Here is a 24,845-nt window from a genome sequence, read left to right on the forward strand (position 1 = left end):
AGTCCTTAAAATATGATAATTTGAAAATATTTTATTCATAATTAAATATTTGTTTCTTAAGTAAATCTACGCTTTTTATTGTTATTTATTTTTGCCACCAATTGCATTATTCTAGAATAGTAAAATGAAACGAATAGCCAGGTCCCTTCTCATATAACTTAAAATGCAAGCCAATTTTCCAAATTATTAATAAGTGTTTATATATCTCTTTTCATAAACAGACACCTTAACGATCTACACTTTTTAGGCTCTCTGCACATACTAGCCTTAGAACATTATCTCCCAACTCATGACGAAAATGGAGAGTTTCGAATCCCGTATCCATCATCAGGAGAAGTCTACGTTTTTAACCGATACGGCCAACATGTCGCCACCAAAGACCTAGCCAGTGACAAAACGAGATACTCATTCCTTTACTCTAAAAACACCAGTTTTGGAAAATTATCTACTGTCACCGATAGTTCTGGAAATAAGATTCAGTTCTTAAGGTACGAGAATATGTTTAAACCTATGTTAGTAAAAGTTACCAATTAAATCTTAATAAAGTTAGAAACACATAGAACTGGAGGCAGTCTATGCACAGAATTCGAAAACAAACTTCTTTATCCGAAACTTTAATTCGATTTGTTCCAGGGATTACTCAAATGCAGTTAGTTCGATAGAAAACACGCAAGACCACAAGTCTGAACTAAAGATGTCAGGGATGGGATACTTATCGAAACTCAGCGAAAAGGGTCGTTCGGAGATTGAATTGGATTACGACCAAAATACCGGACTATTACTTAGTCGCAGCGGGGTAAGTTTTAGCGTGTTTTAAGTTTTTTAATTGGGAAAGTCTTTATTTGAAGATGGTTGAGGAAACTTTAGTTTCAAATATAAAGCGGAAATAGACTACATAACACTCTTGTTTCTTTTAATAATAGTAATTCATGAAGAAATAATAGTTAGGAACAACTTTAAATAAAATCGATAAATTTTAAAATATTTTTTTAATATACAAAAATTCAACAGCAAAAAAAAACGACAACAATTTGGAATACTAACGTCAGAAAACAATTGATGAGCTTTGTTGCTTTTTATTTAGACTATTATCTTATTAGTCGACGTTTTTCTCTTTAAAATAATTATGCGAAAACTCTTTATTTTTTAATCAAAGTCAAAGAAATTAAGAGGTGTTGCAAACATTTCAAGAAGTACATTTTATGTCTATGCGGTACAAATAATAAGCCTGGAGATAGCCATTTTCGAAAATTATGCAAAACAGATATGCTGAAGGAGATTGCAAATATCCGTTATTCAGACAACAAAATAAATATCTTGCTACCAATTATTATCCACGCTTTTGAAACTTACAAACATTACAAGTAAAAAATAAATTTTTGTTCAGTTGAAACTGGTGTTGGTTTTGAAAGTTGAAGGTTGGTATGGAAAATCCATAAATCTTATGTAAGGAATAAGATTCATTACTATTTCGTCTCTAAAATATTATTCATAGCTTAGAGCTCACAAATTCATAAATATTATTTAAGAAATGTATAATTTATAAAGTCGAATAAAACTATTTTTAAAGACAAACATTAATATTATAAAATTAGTTTAGTCAAAGATAAATATTAAAAAATATAAACCAAGTAATGATTATCAAAAACGAAGATCCTGAAAGAGACTAGAGTTCGTAAAATTAGTAAAGAGGCTTTGTGGATCTCTGCTTTCTTAACCACTGACGTAGTAATGTATTGTATTAATAGGAAATACGGAAAAACTGAAGGAAAGACCAAATATCAGATTAAATATTTGAATCTTAACACATTCACAGTCCCATGCACTACATGTAACACATAACCATTTTACCTCAGACGTCCACGAGATACATATGATTCATTTGCATATACTTACACTATCATGAGCCTTATATGTCTGAGTAATTTTTGAGTGTGGCATGCCTTGGCTTTTATATTTATTGGACATATAATTCAAGACTGAATAAGTATTACTTACCTTGTTAGGATCAAATATAACTCTTGGAACGTTGTAAATTCTTTTGGAATGTCTAAATTTTTTTTAATAAAACACAAAAAAACATAGAAAAAAATATATTTTCCCCAAGCTTGACACTCCGTTGATACCTGTTTTGTACGTTTTGCAGCAAAATCTGAGTCCCTGTCATCTTTAGTTTTTGCATTACATGCATGATAACGTTTCCTTTTTATTTTACCATCTGCTTTGCGTTCAATTTCTTGCAAAAAATGATTAGGAGCAGGAGGATTAACTTCAATCGCTTCATTTTCAAGTGCTAAGATTTGGCGCAGTAAAAGTTTTATAAAATCAAGTTGCCGTAAAGTATTATTTAGATGAAGCTCATTATACACTATGCAGCTATTTACAAGAACGGATCCGCAGACCAACTCAACAGCCACTTTTTATACCACATAAGGGATTTACGTAGGCAACTTTAGTAGCTACTTTTTTGATCGGACATATTAATTCCTTGTTTACCCTTATTATATTCAACTATCATGTTAGGTTTCATTTTCTTATTCCTCGCATTATCAGATTAACTCATTGCGTGGTTTTCGCAGGTAGATAAAATTAATACATTTCATTTATCTCGCCCTTTTAAGATAGTTATGATATTGGCCTGTATTGCTGAGAGTTCTCCTCTAATCCACTTGGATTAAACAACTTCTTTAGGTAAGAATTTTTTGTTTTTTCTTGGAGTGCCACAAAGGCCCATTTTACGCTCTTGCAAATATAAAGCTAAAGGGTACTTGTATACCAATTGTTTGTAATGAAAATTCGCCCATCATTTAATAGTTGTTCTCCAAGTGTAATGACAAAATATCCGGGATTACCAAGATCGGCAATTGATGGATTATTTCTACAGTAAATAATAAAATTCGAGACAAAGCCGTTAGGGGTGCAAAGCTTATATATTTTTACCCATATTTACTGTATTTTCCTGGATTATTTTGTGGTAATTGAAACCTTCCTCGAAATAAACCCACGGACTCATCTATAGCTACGACTCTTCCGGAAATGTATATCTTCTGAATGTTGCCGACAATAATATCAACCAAAGCAGAGATTTTGTACAGTCGATTGTTGTCTTCCCGAGGTACGCTATTATCTACAATATGCCAACACCGAAGCAATAGCGCAAACCTATTGTAACTCATTTTATTTTTTATGAAAAAGGGGATGACAGTATAGGCTATCTAACTTCCAATAACACTCTATTCGGGAAAATGTTACTATTTCCATATACAGCAAAACGGCCAATTTATTTCATTTCCTCCTTATCTGTATTTTTCCAGCGGTTCATACGTTGTCCTCGTCTAACTGCTTATGGCTGCGTTATTTGGCCAGCGTACCTGTTAGTTTCTATAATCATAACATACAGTCAGCTGATTAATATTATACAGTCAGCTGATTGTAATGAGTTAACAATCTTGACTCTACTTGATTACTCCAAGGCCTTTGATAAGTTAAATCACCAACTATTACTGGCTATACTAAAATTCTTAGGTTTTGGGGAGAGTGCTCACTCTCTAGTTCGGCAATATTTGACCGGTCGAACTCAGATAGTGAAGCTCAATGGGAAGCAATCCTCGGCTATGGATCTCTCTTGCGGAGTACCACAAGGGTCTATTCTTGGTCCTCTATTATTTACCCTGTATACGTCTCAATTGTGTAAGAGTCTCAAATATTCAAAAGTCCATCTATATGCCGACGATACACAGGTTTATTTCTCTTTTCCTCCTAACAAAATCTTAGAAGCTAATGATAAGGTATCTTACGACCTTAACATGCTAGCAAAGGCATCGAAAAATCATTGTTTGAGTTTAAACCCAAGTAAATGTAAGGTTCTTCTTTTTGGTAGGTTGCATTCCAGAGACACATATGAGAAATTTGTTCAGATTAAATTGAATGGTCAACTAATAAATTGTAGTAATGTGGCTAGGAATCTTGGAGTTTTATTAGATGTTAAGTTGAGGTTCACTGAGCACATTGATCAATGTATTAAAAAAGCTTTTATTAACCTTAAGCTACTTTATAGTCAGAGGCAGCTCCTTAATAAGGAACTAAAAAAAGTTTTATGTCACAGTCTTGTATTGTCCCATTTCACTTACTGTGATGTTTTGTATGGCCCCTGCCTTTTGATAAGATTTTGACACTAACACAAAATAGATATAAAAAGAATACAGTACATTCAAAATTGTTGTGTAAGGCTAATTAATGAAATGAGAAAATTTGATAGAGGTGTGAGTAGTGAGTTACGCTTGATGAGATGGCTAAATATGAGTGAAAGGAGGTTACTACATAGTCTTGTTCTCTTTAATAAAATTGTCTTTAAAAAATGTCCTAATTACCTTTATCACAAAATTAAGTTTAGATATGACGCTCATGTTTTGGACTTAAGAAATAAGCATTTTATTACACCTCCTCTTCATAAAACTGTTTTATTTGAGAGGAGCTTTAGTTACTGTATTCATCTGCAATATAATAAAATTCCTCCTGAGTTAAAATATATTTCAGCTTATATATTTAAACGAAAAATAAGCAGTTATATTACTGATTTCTGTTAGCCTAGAGTGTTGTTAAATATCTATTCTTTAACTTATTGTAAATTTCATAAGTCTATGTGGTTATCAAACGTTGTAATGTTAATCGGTTGTGCATATAGGCAGTTAGAACTTACTATTTTGTAACTATGCAATTATTTAAGATACATTTTGAAATTCTTTGTAATATCTAACCTCAAGCTGATTTGTATGGTTAAGCTAGGAAGTAAGCTTCAACTTCGCCATTTAGAATTTACCAATTGTAAATTTTAATAAAGACATTATTATTATTATTATTATTATTATTATTATTATTATTATTATTATTATTATTATTATTATTATTATTATTATTATTATTATTATTATTATTATTATTATTATTATTATTATTATTATAAGTTCTAGTACACAATAGTCAATAAATAAAAAATTTATATCCATTGAAGTATCACCTTGCTTTCCAGAAAACTGTAATTTGGTGATGGGTTGAAAATTCTGCGACCATTGCAAGGAAGGCGGTTGAGAAGAGGAAGTAGTAGGGCCGGCAGTTATTTCATCACCCGATTCTTCTTCTAAAGAATTCTCGGTATTTGATGACAGCTCAGAATAAAAGTACATAATAGAACCAATAATAGAACCAATAAAAGTGAGGTCCTACTATAATCGATATCTTCGCCCATCATGAACTATTATTCATTTTATCCTCTAGTTCTTTCTTAGACAAGAATTTTGGTGCCATAATGCTAACATGGATGTATTGGGTTTTTTTATTTTTTTATGAAGCGTAATGAAACGCTTTACCTTTATTAATTTCATACACCTATAAGTAATACACACTAACTCGAAAACTAAACTTAAACCAAATAAAAATATCAAATGGAACCTATCCCTTCTGCAACCAAAACTATTTTGGCAATATACTGCAAAAACCGGCTACTTGTCAACTCGTGTCGATGTGCGCATTTACAGCTCTTTATCGCATCTTATCATATGCGATTTTTGAACGTAAGGTCCAAAAAAATTTTTTGTACGCCCATGATTCCTATAAATACATTTAAAAAAATAAACAAAAAAATTTATTATATGATAAATAAAATTATTCATCAACCAAAGTGAGCCAAATAAATAAAAAAGTGACGTGGACGTGTGGGATCGATAGGAAATCTTATGGGGATAAACGTGTTAAAAAGTTAATGAAATTACTTTTAGAAAAAATAAACTTGTTTTAGCACTGTTGTTACCAGGAAAATCATCAGTTAGTCATTTAAACCCCGTAATTGCAATACTTCTTTATATAAGGTATAATAACTTTATAATTTCCTGTCTAAAAAATTACATAAAAATTATTTAAAAAACTATTTTTGCAGTAATTATCCAAGCCCATAAATTGTTTACCGAACCGGCAAAATTGTTTCCACATTCAACCCGCTGGCTAATTCCTGCCACCCTTCATAATTTGAAAAAAAAATCAATCTTTCTTATGATTCAGGTAATTAAACTACAAAAGATAATATAAAAAAAAACGATTTCTTAGTACTGACCTTCCTATGGTCTTTTCCAAAAAAAAAATTTTTAATCCTGGAAAATTATTTCTTTTATAGAAAATGAGTAGACTAGCTAACATTAGAATTACAAAACCAAAAACCCTTTGCGGTAAGTGCTATACGTAATTAAGTCGCAAATGCCTTTGATATCCTGAGATAAAATAAGTAATAAACTTAATAAGTAAATTGTCCTTATGCGAATAATTGCAATATAAGTTTTTTTTATATTCATCTATACATTATTTAAAGTTTAGAGCAAATTACTTTCTGTGGCCCCAATTTTTTCTATTAAACATTAATGCTCTGTCATCGATATATGAGATTATTCTGCCATTAATAATTTCAGTTTTAAGGAGAGAGCTTAAATAAAAATATTAAACAGATTCAAATTAAACTCCAGGTAGTTGAGTGTTAAATATTCTGTGACTTTCCTGCTATATGAAGAACATATTATATTATCTATTTAAGAAGAAATAGAAAATAGGACAAAAGTCAGTGTTTCCAAGATTAAATTCAATCGGGGAGTTTTCCTTTTTAAACTGCCCGAAAGAAAAACATTAACTTAGGTACTCATTCTAGTTAGTTAAGGATTTTATGTTCAACCTACTGGAATAAAAATTTTAATTTTTTAATTTTAGGTAGTTGAGACTAAAATTAAGACAAGTTTTGTACTGCATAAATAAGATCAATTCTATGTTGAAGTACTAGGAAGAAAAATATTGATTTTTTAATTTCAGGCAGTTAACACTAAAATTATGTAAATTTTTGTACTGTATGAAGAATATAAAAAAAATTAAAATTTAGGCAGCTTTTCCAACGATAACATAAAATAAGGCAGTCTGTCTTCTTCAACTTTTTCTACGAATTCCAAGTAGTTGAAGACCAACTTTACATTCAACTGCCTGGAAGACAAATATTTATTTATCAATTCTAGGCAGTTGAGACTGAAATTACGACACACTACACAAAAAAAATAAAAATTAAGGCTAAAGCCAACTTTTTTAACGATTACATAAAATAAGGCAGTTTTTTGTTTTCAACGTTAACGCATTCCAGGTAGTTGAGAACCTATTTAATGTTCAACTGCCTGGAACAAAAATATTAATTTTTTAATTCCAGACAGTTGAGACTGAAACTATGTCAATTTTGTCCTCTATGAAGAATATAAAAAAAAAACAAAAAATTAAGGAAAAAGGCAGCAATGATTACATAAAATAAGGTAATCTTTCTTCTTTAACTACCTGGAAGAAAACATTAATTTATTATTTCCAAATAGTTGACGGCTAATTTTATGTTCTGTCTGAAGAAAAAATATAATTTTTTTAATTCCAGGCATTTGAAACTGAAATTATATCAATTTTTCTTCTATCTGAAGAACATATAATACAAAAATAGGAACAGTTACTTTCCCTTGTGTTACCCTTATTAAAGCAATTTTTTCTTTACTTAGAATATTATTAACCTTAATAACTTGACGTTCTGCAAGTAAATTTTTATAAGAGACTTAATCAGTGAACTACCTTCTGATAAAAACCCATATTGATTTTCTGCTAAGATATTATTAGAAACAAAAGGTTCAGTAATCTGTCTTTTAAATTTAGCAATTTTTTTTTAAAAATATGTTATTGAATAATTGTGTCGTTCTTATATAACGTTTTAAAGTTAAAAAGGGTAACCATTTCCAGTTTGAAATTTATTTATTATACAAAGAAGTGAATCTAAGATTTCGAGAACTATCATTTTCAATATTACAAATGTGTTTTAATAATTCATTGTTTGTTACGAAAATCAAGAACACAGATTGATTGCTTCTGCTCTGTATTATCATATCTATATATTTTTTACTATTTTCCTGCTAACACTACCGATATAATTACTACAAGAATTAATAATTGCCTAGTCGTTTTAAAAATTCTCTTCATTATTGTTTTTAAGTGCGGCTTTCCCAAAAAAATATTTTTCCTTTCTTACACATATATATATACTAAAAAAAACGTTTCTTATATTATTTATTTAGGGTGGAGATACGATAATCTATCAATACGATGGCATGGGCCGCGCGACAGGTGTAATTCTACCAAGCGGCGAGACATTACAATTAAATTCGAAAATGTCAACAGAGGGGCTTGAAGTATCCGTCAGTCAACCCCCGACAACCCTAAATATAAACGGAAATGCTAACAAGCAAGTCATCCTGATTGATGGTAAGTTGTCTGGTGAAATCAGTTTATTAATTTAGTAACAGAAAGGAAATTACTCTGAGTGTGTTATTGGGTAAAATAGGAATTGATTTAGTTATTGGGGGAAAGTATAGGATCATTGTATTAAAATATAAATTAAAAAAGAGTTTTTTTGACTCTAATGATAAAAATCTTCACGGATTTTTGTACATTGCTGCAATTGAGCAATTATTTATAAGCATTCTGAAAACTTTTTTTACAAATCCACCTGTACAATACGCTAGAAAACTCGTTACATACGAAAACAGTTTAGCAAAGTTTACAACTTTTAAAAAAAATTAAAAATCTTCGGACAGAGGGCTACATAACAACTCTTGTGGTACATCTTTTGAAAAGATATTAACTTTTTTATATGATGCTTCGTTTATAAACGAAAGTATACGAGCCAAGGAACTTTTAAATTTGCACATTCAAAGCCGTTAATATTGGTGAAGTAAATTTAGACTTCCTGTCTCTTGGAGGCAGTTGCTTAATTTTTTCGTATTTTCTCTATTTCTTTGATTCGGTCATATTCTATTTTCTATTTTCATTCTATTTTCCTTGTTTTGCATATTTTAAAAAATTTAGCATAGTATTATTCTAAACATCATTTTTCATCATTGTCAGTTACATTTCTATCTTAAAATCAAGTATCAAACAAAGCAGTGGTTTTGTGGCTTTTTAGAGAAACTTGATTTACTTAAACTTTCTTAAGAACATGATTTTGTGGTCTAAGCTGGTAAAATAATCCTTAAGAGCTGACAGCTTCCTCACAGTTTTATTTACTTTAAATGTTGTATATTTCAAGGTTGGGACCTCTAATATAAGTTTCTGTGTAATCTTTAGTGTGTTATTTAATTAGTAAGATTGGTTTCTTTTGTTACTTCGTAATTTTTTTTTTATATTTAAAATCTGGAAAAACTTGTCTTTTGGTTATATTGCAATAGATTTTTTAATTAAAAAAAAAACATATATTTTCTTATTAATAAAAATTATATACCAACAATTCAATATGGTGCCGGCCCATCCGGCTATGTCCGATTTAGTTTTAGGTTAAAAGGATATATTTATAAATTATATTAATTGTAGTGGCTCCATAAAAATCAATATTTTCAATATTCAAATTCCGATTTTCAATAAATATGAAATTTAAATGGCAAACCATCTGCCAAACACTATATAGTTTAAAAGCACTTTTGAAAATCCAATATTTTTAGGTGCAGAAATCACCAAAGCAATTACCCTCACCAATTCTACCGTAGCCCTTAGAACACCCTCCGAGAGTACACTGGAAATTTGTGCAGTAGAACGTCACCCCTTACTAGAAGCATCTCTTCCTATAGAAGCAGAACTTCTTCCTGTATGGTCCAAACAAACCACGACTTTAGGAGATCAACTATCCAACGTAATGTCTACAACATTCAGTTTAGTTGGAGATGTTCGAAATCCTCAGCAAACACTTTATAGAGAAATACTTGTAAATCATAGCAAGATTTTGGGTGTCGAGTTTAATCAGTTTACTAGTAAGGAGACCTTCTTCGATTCGGAAAAGTTGCCTTTACTGACAGTCACCTATGATCCTGCTGGATTACCTCTGACATATACTCCATATAATGGAGCTGATGTATTAAATCTTACATACGATAGCTTTAATAGGATAGATGGGTAAGTCACAAGTTTAATGTGATATGTCTTCTTTTTTTTTATACGCTTTTAAAAAATCTGCTAAAATAATGCTTAAACATTTTTCTTTCAGTTGGAAATGGGGCGAGTCTCAGCTAAAATTCAGCTACAATCGGCACGGTTTATTATCCGAAGTGACCAGTCCGCAGGACGGTATCCAAATATTTACATACGATGAAACGAATATGCTGACGAAAATTACGCTGGCCAGCCAAAGGAACTTTTTGCTTTCTTATGATGACAACGGAGGCTTGAGGCACGTGACTCTACCTAGTGGCACTAAACATTCGTTTGCTTTACAACCGTCACTTGGTAAGTACTAATTATAAGTGTATTTGAACTATAGCACTATAGAGAACAATAAATATGCTGAAAGTTTGATCACTAACTAATTTATTCTTCTTGGCTTACACAGTTTTGTTTCCATGTCCGTGCGCTTTCTTCTAAGACTTCTTCTGGCAGTTCGTCGAGCTGCTCTATTGCAATCCTCCCAGTATCATTATTTATATCAAAATGAAATATCAGAACATTTTTTAAAAAGAGCAGAAGTTGCATGATCTGGAGAATAAAGAGCATGTTCGCCACAAAGCGCGATTGCGAGAAATACATTGTAGTAGCACGCACTAAATGCCTTTTCGATGATTATCTCACAAGCTATATTTGTTACTAGTAAACTTCGAACTATGATCGGATTATGTTTCCACTTTAAAAAAAATGCAAATCTTCATTTTCGCCTTCAACTGGCCTAATTTTTAGAATTAGATGATAATTTTTTTGATTTGTTTTTAAAGATTATTAATTTTATTCTAATGACTAATTCTTCTTGCTGATTTGCATAACTAGAGAAGCCTATGGACTACACGAATCCCCAATAATCTCAATTTTAAGTATACCGTCTATAAGTGATACTGCCTCGTATTTGTCTTCTTCTTATGTGTTGCAGAAAATAAATTGAAAAATCCAGGTTAATTGACTTTTTCCAGGTGTTTTGAGGATACGGCATCATTAGCACTGCATCTTCCTTCATATTGGGCATTTTGTGTACTTTGGTACCATTAGAAACTCTTGTGATAATGTCAACACCCTTAAACGTCACTCATTAGTTTTAAGTTAAGCACTTTTTGTATATCGCTTCAAGAATTCGAAATTTTTCTCGAGTCGATCAACAGTAATCTGCTCAGTGTCTTCTATTTATATCACTGCTGTTATTACCCTTATAGCGACGTGCTTTACGCGTGATAAGACAAATTTTTCGGAACAATACTTCTTATCGAATAATTATAAATAAACTGTGAATTACTAGTGAAATAAACTGTGAACTACTATACTTTGTAAAGTCAACACTTTTTAGCAGATGAATTTGACTTAATGCGCTTTGTCGTATTATATCAAATCTTTCATCCCGTTTAATATTTATATAAAACCTTAACTATTATCTTAGTGAAAATAATTACGTAGTAACCAAGAGGTCTATTGAGAAGATCAGCAGAAATTGCTGAAAACTTTCAGAAACTCTCTATGTGTATCTTTATTTTTGTGAGCATGCGCTTTAATATTTAATTTACAAATAATCTAAGCTACTTTAACTTTGAGTGCTTTGTTTAGTTGTTCTTGTCATTTCTTATCGGTCTTCACTGTTTTTCTTATTCTTCTTTTTCATTTGAGTTGCATCATTTGTTTTCCTCTATTCTGTGTCTCCACAACTTTCTATATATCTAGATTAAGGCTGCTTTCTTGCAGGTATTATTTAATTGATTGGAGAGGGTAAGGAATTTTAAGAAAAATAATTAAAAATACAAAGCAATTACGTATTAAATCCTCGTCACTCTCATTCTTCTTATAAACTTACCTGAACATATTCGATCTCCTCCATCTTTTTACTTTGTTTTTCCAATCATAAAAACCACGAATTCAGTGTCAACATCCAACTTTTATTTGCTAATATGATTTTGTAATAGAATATTCTAGTTACTTTAATTACGTTACGTATAGAATTTCTTAGTATTTACTAAAGAAAAATATTTAAAAAGGTTTTTATTTAATTTTATCACTTAATTATCATTACCTCAATTAGGTACTTACTATCTATTATGGTATTAAATGAACGTGTACTAGAATTTTCTAAGAACTGAAGTATGTTCTGTAAGTCGAACTGGACTTTTCTCTTTATGAATGTCCCATATTACAATTCGCAAGAAGTCCTTATGTAGTTTTGCTAAAGGACTTACCAACTCTTCATGTAGTTTTCACCAATACCTTTTACCCAATTATTTACTACAGTTTCATTTTTTTTTAATTTGTAGGTATTATAAGAGTTACTTATACACCACCTGGAAGCACAAGAGCGTACCTACAACACTTCTCAAACTCTGGAAAGCTACTACAAACGGTTTTACCAGGGGAAGGTGTGCGGATAGTCTATAGATACTACAATAGCGGAAAGCTGAAAGAGGTAAGCAACCAATAGAGTAAGTATTGAAATTTACATCAATGTACATTATTTTTCTACAAGGTTGTCCATGGTGATGGAAAATCACTGTACAACTACTCCGAAACAACTGGATTCCCAAGCCAAGTGAGCCACGTGGAAAAAGACTTAGAATACCAATGGGACTATCAATACACAAGCAGTTTATTAACGGAAGAAAGGATTAGCTTTGGTGCCAAAACGGGACTAAGCAATGCCAAATTCACTTATGCTTATGACAATAATTATAGACTTACTGGTATCCAAGGACGTATTGGTGGTCAGAACTTACCCTTGTATAATTTGGCATATAATTTTAAGACCGGAGCCATTGAACAAATTGGACCCTTTAAGGTAATAAATATTTTTAGAAATTCTTGACACTAGTAAAATGTACATACCAATTCCAGTGTTGCCAGAATATTTTGAGTTAAAGTATAATTTAAATTTTGTTTTCTTGAAATCGCTTATAGTACCAGAAGTTAAGTTTGTGAATCAGATGTGTCGAAAAGTTCCAGTTTTCACGAATCGAACTTACATTCCTGGAAAGACAGAGGTTATTTTATAATTTATTTTCCTAGCTCAATATCTTATGCTTCTCTTTTTTAAAGGTTAGGATGGTCTCTCAATGAGTGAATATTTAATTTTTAAGAAAGTAATTGGCCACTATAAAGGTGTGAAGCTATGTTTAAACTTCGATTTATTATTGAACCCTAGCAACACTGGAATGCGTCTATAAATATAGAGCGTTATAGCACAATGAGTTGAAAACTTCTTTAATATAAATTTATATTGTTTCTTATGATTTTGTTTGTTATCCTTATAACTATTATTAATTTTTAAGATTATCAAGCTGAAAGCAAACGAAACTCAAGTTTATGACGGCACAGCCCTATTTTCCAGTGTTCAAAACTCTAGATTTTTGGAGGCGAGGATAGCCCTAACAATCCATGGTATGGAGGTGTTTAAAATGGAATTTAATCATGACTTACATGGGTGAGTCAAAAAATGTAAAATTAAAGTGTAAATATACTATTTTCCTAGTTTTTAAATCCATTATAAATTTTTTTTTTAAATTGTTTGAAATAATATTATTTGTAAAATTATTCATAGGAGAATATCACAAACTCGCACCTATACCAAAAATGTAGGCGTAAACACATATACGAACATTAAAAATTACACATGGGATTGTGATGGTCAACTTCTGGGTGTGGAAGCTCAGGAACCATGGGGATTCAGATACGATGATAATGGAAATATGCTCTCCCTTACTTATCGGTAAGAAAAATACTTATCGAGAATTATACAGATAAATCATTTTAAATATTTGTTTGTTCAGGGGAAACACGATTCCAATGGAATATAATAGCATGGATCGAATAATTAAGTTTGGCGAAGGCCAATATAAGTACGACAGTAGAGGCTTAGTCGTTCAAAATGCCAGAGAAGAAAAATTCCATTATAACTCTAAAGGATTACTTACTAGAGCGACAAAGAAGGGACGTTTTGATGTGCGATATTTCTATGACCATATAGACAGGTATGCTTATTTTCTAAAATATTGAATTTCGAAACAAAATCCTAAACTCCTACACTTATTATAGTGAAAGTTTTACGTTTATGTAGGATATTGGATAATTGATTAGTAATAACAGATTAGACCAATAGCATTAAAGTTACGCATGGTCACGTGACCTTGGAAATTATTTAAGATATTGAGGATTAGGATTTTCGGAATGTCCAGAATTTCTTCAAATCCTTACGAATTCCTTACCAATTCCCGAACATTAAGAGCTTTTTAACCATTTTATCAATAAAATTAGAAATCAAGTGTGCAGCTCATTAAACTAATTTGCCGACATTATGACAAATGTTTTATGAAAAAATTTGTTTTACCCTACGAAGAATATACATCATTTTCAATTAGTTTTACTATTTAAATTTCCTTAGAACATTAGACGACTAGAATTAGTAGACAACGACTTTGTTGGAATTTAACATGTGCGCAGGGGCAAGGGGAATGTTTTGGTTACCAATATATTACCATATTATTATCTTCAAGCAAAACAAATTAATAAAATTCTTATTCCTAAAACCGCTTCTAAAAAAATTTGAAATGGCAACACCGGAAGTAAAAGCTGATGTCATCTTGGGAAATGTTATCTTGTCAAATGGCATTTGAGAAGTTCTGTGTTTTTTCTTTAATTTTTGGTTGAAAACGGAAAAAGATCTCATTTCAGTATTTGTGTAAACTGTCACCATGGTAAAATCTTGTGCAGTTTGTGCCACACCATGGGATAAGGCTATTCAAGTCGTTCTTTTCACAAGTAAATACTGATACTGTCATATCAAGGGAGAACCGTCATCATAAACGTAGAACAGGGATCACCTAAATAAAAACTTATTAAGAAATCTATAATAATTATAAAATATTCAATTACCATAAAAATGCTTTTTAGTATATTAAAGGTACATTTACTCTAATGAAAGTACGTTAAATTACATGTTACATGTTACGTGTAAGTAACGTGAGTACGCTTAAAAAGCGCATAAAGAGTTCATAAACGGCAATATTGTTTATAAGTTAAAGCATAATATATTATTAATAAATATTTATCATGTTAATATAATTCCTTGTATCGGTGGAATCAACAATGCAATCAATCGGCGTTGCCACATTGTTCCTTTTTCTCTAATATACATACGTTGTCTGGATTCATTTAACTTTGAATATTGACTTCCTTATAGAGTATCTTATATTTTATTTTAAAAAAATGATTCATATTTCATTAAAGAGGAACAGTAGTATTGTTTTGTGCCTGTCAAAATAAGTCACAATTCTACCATCATTCTGTCAGAGATGTTGCAATCAAACAAACTGTCCATAGTTCTACGGCAATGCTAATTCTAGCCTTTCAATGTTCTAAGTAAATTTCAATTATTAACTTTTTTTGCGAAAATATTTATATACTTTGCTATGAATATGCGCTTATTCAGTAAATTTCGAGCTATATGATAGTATATAACTTGTCCCAAAACCCCTGTATGCAAGGTGATAGCAATGGGAACTATTTTGAAAAAAAATAATTTTAGTAATAATTGCTTTTTACTTAATAATTGTGAAAAAATAAGCCTTTAGTAAGTAAATTGAATTTAGCTTTAGTTTATCTTTGAGATACAGCGTGTATACATACAGCGTATAATTAGTTTCCAAAGGTAAAAAATTATATTGCAGTTTTTTGTTTAATTTTTTCCACTGTTAAATTTTTAAATATACTGTTAAAATATTTTCGGTTTTTTTTTCCTAAAAAAAAAATATATGTTAAAATCAAGTCTAGATGAGTTGACGAAAACACAAAAGACACAAAGTCACGGTCTCACAACATATAATTGTGAGACCTTGACTTTGTGTTTTCTTTATTTCCGCCAATTTTGTATGTTGGTCTCTTTGAGAAAAATGGATGAGATTTTTGTATTTAGATAAGTTATTAGACTTGATGAGACACACATATTTTTTGTCGGTTGAGTTATAAACTTTTTAATTCGAAAGTAATCGAGATCCACTGCGCAATATATCTTTTCGTCTTTCATTTTTTATAAGCCAAATGCAAATTACCTAAGATTGACACAATCTAGGATAATCAGTTTGTTTCTGGAACATCGTTTTACGAGGGGCATGAGAAGGTAGTAGCACGAATCTCTCTAACACTCGCAAACAAGATAAGTGCGAAAACCAGAAGATAAACAAGCAGTAGTACTGATCTACTGAATATTAATCTTGAGCAAAGATTCTCATAAACGCACCTAAGAAAGAGAGAGCAAATTAGTCACCTGTGAAAATTTCGTTAGGCTACCCTGATTACTACTACTAGGAGTACTTAAAATAACAAGAAGAAATCTAATAAAATAACTTCAGCTAGCTTCAACTTCAATGGTGCTCATAGGACAATTTTCATATCTAGTCATGAGAAAATGGTAGAATACAAACCATCTGCACTAAATATGGTAGACTTCACCCAGCTTGCCGTCAAATAATGAAACGACGTCACGAAGTGAGCCAGTTAAACAACTTTAGCTAGCTATAACTTCAATTGGACAATACTCGGACCGTCTCGTCACCAAGAAGATGGCCACATCCACTTCCTGATTAAAAATCCCTAGTTAGACCCCGTCAATTATTTTTCTCTTCATGATTATTTTCTATGACAAGAAAAAACACGCACTACAACACTAAATTAACGCACTGCAGCTGTACTTATTATAACCTTACTTTCTTTTATATTTGCTCAGAAGAAAATAAATATCAAACAAAAAATGGAATTTTTGGATTCCAATATAAAACCACTGTTCAATGAAAAAAAATCGTAAATATAATAATTTATAACAATCTCTATAATTTTTTTTTTTAAACCGACTTAAGGATTTAATTTGGAACAGTTCTAATAAAAACTAAATGCTTCTTTAAAATATATGATAAACTCACAACTAATAATCTTTTCCAGGTTACTTGTTCGTAAAGACAACTTCGGCAACATAACCCAATTCTTCTACAATAATGACCAACGACCTCAAGAAGTGACACAAATCTATTCTCCACGCGATGGCAAACTGATGTCTTTAGTTTATGATAATAGGGGACACTTAATCTATGCACAAGTTTATAGACACAAGTACTACATCGCCACTGACCAATGCGGAACGCCTGTCATGATTTTCAACCAATACGGTGAAGCTATTAGGGAAATTATGCGGTCTCCATATGGACATATCGTGTATGATTCCAACCCGTATTTGTACTTGCCGATTGACTTTTGTGGAGGCATTTTAGATCAGGTAGAAGTTTTCCTAATAATATTTCAATTCAACTTTACCTTATGATCTTAATTTTTTATCAGGTGACTTCGCTTGTTCACATGACTAATGGCAAAGTTTATGACCCTCTTATTGGCCAGTGGATGTCACCCCTTTGGGAGAATGTCCTTGAGAGGGTGGCCACGCCTACTCAGATGCATCTTTATAGGTTAAATGGCAATGATCCAATTAATTTAGGGGTGGACCGAGATGTTCCAAAAGGTATGTGACAAACATGATAAATATTTTTGTGAATACCGTAAGCAAATTATGTTTTTTTTAGATCACATAGAATGGCTAAACAGGATCGGGGTGAATTTAAAAAGTCTGGCTCCTCAGCTATTCATGGATCAACTTCCTGGAGGTTCAATGCCTCCCTCTTTAAGTAATAAATTTTCATGGAAGCCAGGTGAGGTGATAATGAGTCAATTGATTACTGCCTCAAGATCTACCGAAGCTGAATCAGGTTTTCTCGCTCATATTAACGCAAGAAAAATGGAGAGCGCTAAACAACTTAGTGTTTATTTTAAGTCCGCTTTAAAAACTGATGTAGTTGACTTAGTTCCGAGGAAGATTGGTGCTTCATCAGATCCACCATTTGGAAAAGGCAATTTTGCAGATCTTAAATATGACATATTTTTTAATATTACGGATTGTAGGTATTTTGGTTTCAAAATCTGAATCTGGCGAGGCGATAGTATCAAGTGTTCCAGCAGCAAACCCTATATACAGCGATGTCTACACGTCGGTCTTTAACAGATCCTTCTTACTCCCCTTCTTCTTTGTTGTTCATAGTAACCAGCAAGATGCTTTCTACTTTATAAAGAAAGATAGCTGGAAGATCAACGATGATAAAGCACAACTGAAAAGATTACAAGGACAAGTCAACACAACTTTCCATGAAAATGTTAGGGAAAATGGTAGTGGGAATAATTACTTTGATGTGAAGATACATGGAGCGAATGTTGTGATCAATTTAAGGTAAACTCATTTTAAAATTATTTTCAATATGTCAATAATGTTTATTTATATCAGGTATGGCACAACAATGGAGAAAGAGAAACAACGGCTTCTCCATCACGCGAAGCTGTCGGCTATAAGGAAAGCTTGGCATAAAGAAAAGGAGGCATCCAAGAATGGGTTTTATGGCAGCATGGATTGGTCGCAATCGGAAATTGACGAACTTGTTAAGAATGGTTATATAAATAATTACGAGGGACAATATATACATGATGTGCAACAATATCCTGAGCTGGCGGAAGACCCGTACAATATTAGGTAAGGATTTAACCATTTGTTTATTTTCACAGTTTCTCAAAATTGGAATTACGATTGCCAAGTTATGAAATTATTATATAATATAAGCTTTCTTTTTGTTTATTTATAGTGAGCAATCAAAAGAAATAATAAGTTTCATTTAATTTTTATAAATATCGTGTTGGGAGAAGAGATGCTGATTAAGCCCTCAGTACGATTCTTTGTAGAAGCTGATAATTATTTGGGTAAATTTTTTGTGAAATTTCAGAAAAACTAACTAATTTAGTATGTAGCCTTTATGATGAAAATGTGCCTCCAAACAACTAAGTTTTAAATCAAAGATATATTTCTATTGATAATATTTCGATGATGGAAATACCAAATAATTTTTAAAATTGCCCATTATCACAAAAATCTAGTATTATATAAATCTATTATTTTTTCCTAATATGAGAAAAATTGTTTTGAAATACCCAGCTTTCAACATGAAGATGTCAAGAATTTTTCTAATGAGTGTAGTAAGTCTGAAATGTAAATCAAAGATACGAAGAAAAGTATCGAGGGTTCTTTTAAAAATAGCAGGAAAAGACCAATTTAATTCAGTACTAACTAAACCGAAATAATACATTTAGCTCCTCTAGTCAACCCCTTCTTAATGTACAGGGTGACCAACTAAGAATGCGAGGTCCTGCATCTCGAAACGTACTCATCGCAGAGAGTACGTGAGAGTACAGGCCAAGAAAAAACCTGGAAAATATTTTTAGGTTTCTAAAATAACCGCTAGGGGGCGTAATTACGATCTTAAATGTAAAAAAGTAAAGTTTTTGTGAATTTCAATACATTAATCCAACAAAAAAATACTTGATCTTTAAAGTAGAGGACAATGTAAAACTTTTTTGTTGGACAGTTTTTGTTTTATCTCTGAAAATAAAGTGCTGGGGGGGGGGGTATTCAAAGGTTTCCGTAAAAAACACCATGTATCTTAGAAAAGACTTAGCCATCTTTAAGATCAATATGTTCTTTAAAAAGAACCATTCTTGGGCTTTAACTGTTTTAGTATTTGAAGTTTTGTTAGTTTCATATGTCGCCGTCAGAGGGCTTTTTTGAACATTCCGACAGAAGTGGTAAATTTTCTTAAAATAAATTAAATGCATTGGTATGATTTTTTTTTCATGAAAATGTATCGAAATGATGACCGAACTGCAGCTTCAATTTCGGCTCTGGGTATATTCCTAATTGCATTGCGAATCCGGTTTTTCATATCTTCTCTGGTCGTAATTTGACTCTGAAACACGATGCCTTCTTTATTCGACTCCATAAATAAAAATCAATACGTGTTAAATCTGGTGATTGTGGAGGCCATGGAAAAAGACTTCCTCTTCCAAGCCACCGCTGTTGAAAAACTGCATACATGTGATCTAGCAAAATGTGCGGGGTAACCATCTAACTGCAGAAATATATTTTGCCGCAATTCCAATGGCACATCTTCCAGCAACAACTGAAATTGATTGAATCCAAAAATCTCATCCATTATTCTCTAAGAGACCAACATACAAAATTGACGAAAAAACAAAGAAAAACACAAAGTCACGGTCTCACAACATGTAATTAAACGGGCTACACGTGTTTCGCTCTAGTTAGAGCATCATCAGGCCTAAAATAAAAATAATACTTAAACAAAACTAAAAACTTACATAAAACAATAAAAAAAAACCTTACATGTTGTGAGACCGTGACTTTCTGTTTTTCTTTGTTTTTCGTCAATTTTGAAATTGATTGGTCAAAAAGTTAAGACAGACGTTGCCACTTAAGAATTGTTCGAAAAAGTTTGTTCCATAATTCAGTTTCCCAGTATACCACACCACACATTTAAGCTCCAACGACTTGGTGCTGAACTTCACGCAACCAATGCAGATTTATTGCATACCAGTCATACATATTGTGCAGATTGACTCTACCGTCGCTGCGTATTTGGAATCCATACCCTTACACAATGTTTGTGGCGTCAGTGGCTGTACTGACGTCGGATATATTTTCAAATGGATAAATGAAAAATAAATATTTGTAAAATATTCCTCTTCCTAGCATGTGTGACGTCACTAGCCGAGTTGGCACCGGGTATAGTTTTAAATGCAGGATTGCCAGTCGTATTTATTTAAAGCATACTCGATTACAGCGCCACGGCAAGATTTGGTCAGTGTTGTTTGGGCAATTTTTGCCAATGTCTGATGAAATATTATTTGTTTACATTCTATGAGTTGCTACCGCGTGCTAGTTAGTAACGGTTTTTTTGTGACGGTGTGAGTTTATTTAAAAGTTGCGAAAAAGTTTTAAAGGGTGCGAACGTACTATATTTTCCATATAAAGAAAAACAGATAGTTGGTGTTTCTATTAGTAGCAAAAGATTTTAAAATGGTGGACAAAGACAGTTTAGAGAGTTTTGTGATGGAAAATGGTGGTCTTATTGAGAAATTAGATTTTAGATCGGAGGAGAACCTTTCTGTGCAATTAAGACTGAAGGCAGAGTCAAATAAAATACAAGAACAACTCGCTTGTTTCATCGACGAGTTTGTTAAAGCATTTTCTAATTTCGCGAAAACTAACTGGATAGTTCGAAAGACATTTCCTTCTTTAAAGCGTCTTAAATTCCGGAAAATGTATACATGCCAACACTCATCGTTTAATAAAAAAAATTTTAAGTGCAAAACCCGTCGTGGACAAGACTGTAAGGCTAAAATAGACATTGTAATTAAAAAAATTAACAAGGACACTATTCGCAACGACAAACTGTTGTTGAATGGTTATAACGTGTTAGTAACTATAGTTTTTGAACATTCTCATCATGTTTATGTGGCAGAGGCTTTAAGTTTATTGAAATGCAGTCAGGAAACCGAAGAAACTTTCAAGAAATATTTCGACAGTGGAATGACACCTTGCGCAGCTAAAAACTACAATGAATTAAACGTATTGAACTCGTTTGAAGGTACTGGTGTAAATGGATTAGAGATGTTATCAAATTCTCAAATAAATCCCTCTGAAAATCATGTGTACTATATGTATAACAAATCGCGTTCCGAAAAGTATGGTGATCGTAATGAATGCAATTTCCCCGAAATTATAGAAGGGAAAATTAACGATTTAAAAACCAAAGGCTACTTGAGATTTCTAAAACAGAATCCCAGGATTATCGTTAGTTACTCCTATAATGAAACGGGTATTTATATCTACTGCGTATGAGAATATGATATTTGTAGACACAACATCATCATGTGACCAGACCAGTTCTGCGTTTACTCTAGTTTTTACATCTCATAAAACTGGCGGTCTTCCATTAGCTTGTGCTATACACACCGAGGAAAATGAGTCTAACTACACGCTAGTTTTTGCCGCTATTAAAGAAGCGATAGAAAATAACGAGATAAACAATTCGATCCTGATATTATTATGACGGACGATTCTACGGCAGAACGGAATGTTTTAAAAACCATTTTTCCAAATTCTCGATTACTATTATGTGCATTCCATGTTTGCCAAGCATTTTGGCGTTGGCTTTGTGTTACAGTTCATAAAGTTGACATGATGAAAAGACAGTCCATTATGATTCGATTTCGTAATATCCTTTTTACAAATCATACAGAGGAAGCAACCAAATTGTATGACAATTTAACAAGTGACGAGTATGTTAACAAAATGCCAGCTTTGCTAAATCAATTAAACAATTTATGGAATCGGCGGGTTGAATGGTGCGTCGCTTATAAACAGGACTTACTAACTCGGGGAAATAACACTAACAATATAACTTCTATACGCAGCTATACGCATTCTCAAAGACATTATACTCCAGCGCTGTAAAGCATTTAATGCCTGCGCATTAGTAGATTTCATAACTTCTATTTTTGAAAATTATTTCCAGCGGCGCATCATCTCTTATGCAAATACGAAAAAGACAAAGGATTCCATATATGCAATGTTTGTAAAGACTGCAAAAAATATAAAAAATATTGCTAGAGTTAACGATTATGAGTATAGTGTGGAATCGGCGACAACTCCAAATACCTTTTATACTATTCGAACAGATGTAGGTGTTTGCGATTGTGAGGCTGGAAAATGTGGCAAATTCTGCAAGCACCTATGTAGCATTGAGCAAAAATTTGGTCTTATATTCCCAAATTCCCCTCGGCTATCAGTTAATGACAGAATATTACTGGCAAGAATTGCGACGGGAGATGACATAAATAAAAATTTCTACATGAATATGACCCTAAATGAAACACCAAGTGATCATTTAGACATTACTCAGTGCCCTTTATCCGTACCCAAGAGGCAATGCAGTATGAGGGCAATTCTGCATCTTGCATGGCACAAGTTGCTGTAGAATTTCCACAGCAATATAGGAATGCACTTGCAGAGTTTAAAACAGAAATAGACCGTTTCGCACAGTTGTTTGAAGCAAACCCAACTATCCACAATCTAAAAGCCCTAACAAAATTTACAAGTATGATAAAAAAAATTAATACTTCAGAGCAAGGACAACAATTTATTTTCCGACAGATGATACCAAAACGTATACCAAGGAAAATTAAAGTTCAAAAGAAAGCATGACTTAGGAAAGAACATTAAAATAAATGTCCAAAACGCTCGCTAAATTAATTAAATTTCAGATTTTTTGTTGTTGTTTTTTTAAATGCCTTCTTTCATAAAAGCTTGTTATATTATTTCTTGTTTTATTCAAGTTGAGTCTAAAGTCTATAAAAACTAAATTTCCCACTTTTCCATTCTCTATTTGCCCCAAAATAATTCTCTGTACTAACTATTACTATAATTCCCTGTTTGGGTATACATTCTAGTACTGCAAAACACAATTTCCCATATTAAACCATACCCTATAAAAATGTTGTAGTAGGGTATATATTAAATGCCCTAACGCTCTATGTGCATTTTTATTATATACCTTAACCACAGTGCGTTGTGTATGGGTATATATTCAAAATACGCACCGTCGCTATTAAAGGTGACTTCATCGGTGAATAAAAAATTTCTATTTTCCCGAATCATACCCAACATCCAATGATAATAGTCCAATATCCGATCGAAGTCTTCCTCTTTTGAGACGTGTGATGAGTGCATTCTAAAATTAATTAAAATTACTAGTAAAAATTAAAATATGTAAATATTAGGTAAATTTAAATAAGTCAGTATATTGTGACGGTCATTTAAACATACATATGGTCTTTCAAACATTTTGAACCGTTGTTCGCGAAATGCCAAACTCAAAACAATGGATAATGCTCTTGTGTTAACATGAGGATTTCCCCGAATGTATCCCAGTACGTAGTTAATATTTTCTTGGGTTATTCCAATTCGTTGCCGTTGAAATGTAGGCTGAAAACTACCATTGGCTGGTAAGTTAGCCACTAGTCAGGGAAAAACTCTCACATCGCAAGGACGCCGACTTAATATAAATATCAAGCCGCGTAAACTCCTTTTGCTACTGCGAATTCTGAAGTTATTTAAAATAAATCGCAAGAATTATACAAAAGTAAGTGAAACTATTAACAATTTGAGGTATATTTATGATTTGATTAAATATTTGTTTTTTTTGTTTTCATGGCTTCCTTCCATGGCGTGCTAATAATTGCCAAAAAAAAAAAAGTATAGGATTTATGTATAAAATTTTCTTTGGCCTAAATTTTAGGTTAGGAGAGAATTTTAGGTTATATGATATGTTATGAAGATTACACAGAACACTTAAAGCCTAAGAATGGCTCTTTTTAAAGAACACTATTGTGTTAAAGTCGACTAAGCCATTTCTAAGATACGGGGGTTTTTTACGGAAACCTTTGAATACCCCCCTACCACTTTATTTTCAGAGATACAGTAAAAACTGCCGAACAAAAAAGTTTCAGATTGTCATCTACTTAAAAGATCAAGTATTTTTTTATTAGATTACTATAATTATTTTAATACATCGAAATTCAGAAACACTTTAACTTTTTGGATTCAAGATTGCAATTACGCCTCCCAGCGGTCATTTTAGAAACCTATCGTCATATATAGGTCATTTAGAAAATAGGTAACAATATTTTTTACCGCAAGCCTCTGCGATGAGTACGTTCCGAGATACAGTACCTCGCAGTTTTACTTGGCCACCCTGTACATAAATAATCCACAAAACAGCACTCAACCCGACGGGCTTGAGTGTTTATGAATAATTATGTGAATATTCTTGAATAATTATGTGAGACATGTTTGTCTT

The 24,845-nt window shown here is 32.0% G+C and overlaps 1 protein-coding gene across 7 annotated transcripts in view; it reads left to right on the plus strand.

Annotated features, from left to right (window-relative positions):
* LOC126738818 (teneurin-a) overlaps positions 1-24,845 on the plus strand; it is a 1,182,227-nt gene that overhangs the window by 1,150,809 nt on the left and 6,573 nt on the right. For all 7 annotated transcript variants that reach the window (XM_050444260.1, XM_050444261.1, XM_050444262.1 and 4 more), the window contains 15 exons: positions 248-488; positions 634-796; positions 8,127-8,313; positions 9,546-9,993; positions 10,085-10,323; positions 12,315-12,463; positions 12,524-12,832; positions 13,323-13,474; positions 13,592-13,759; positions 13,821-14,021; positions 16,984-17,314; positions 17,377-17,554; positions 17,616-17,939; positions 17,992-18,313; positions 18,368-18,610. In XM_050444260.1, coding sequence (XP_050300217.1) covers positions 248-488; positions 634-796; positions 8,127-8,313; positions 9,546-9,993; positions 10,085-10,323; positions 12,315-12,463; positions 12,524-12,832; positions 13,323-13,474; positions 13,592-13,759; positions 13,821-14,021; positions 16,984-17,314; positions 17,377-17,554; positions 17,616-17,939; positions 17,992-18,313; positions 18,368-18,610 — 3,655 coding nt within the window. The remainder of the gene's footprint in view (positions 1-247; positions 489-633; positions 797-8,126; positions 8,314-9,545; positions 9,994-10,084; positions 10,324-12,314; positions 12,464-12,523; positions 12,833-13,322; positions 13,475-13,591; positions 13,760-13,820; positions 14,022-16,983; positions 17,315-17,376; positions 17,555-17,615; positions 17,940-17,991; positions 18,314-18,367; positions 18,611-24,845) is intronic.

This window comes from Anthonomus grandis, chromosome 7, assembly GCF_022605725.1.
Source record: "Anthonomus grandis grandis chromosome 7, icAntGran1.3, whole genome shotgun sequence".
NCBI lineage: Eukaryota > Metazoa > Arthropoda > Insecta > Coleoptera > Curculionidae > Anthonomus > Anthonomus grandis.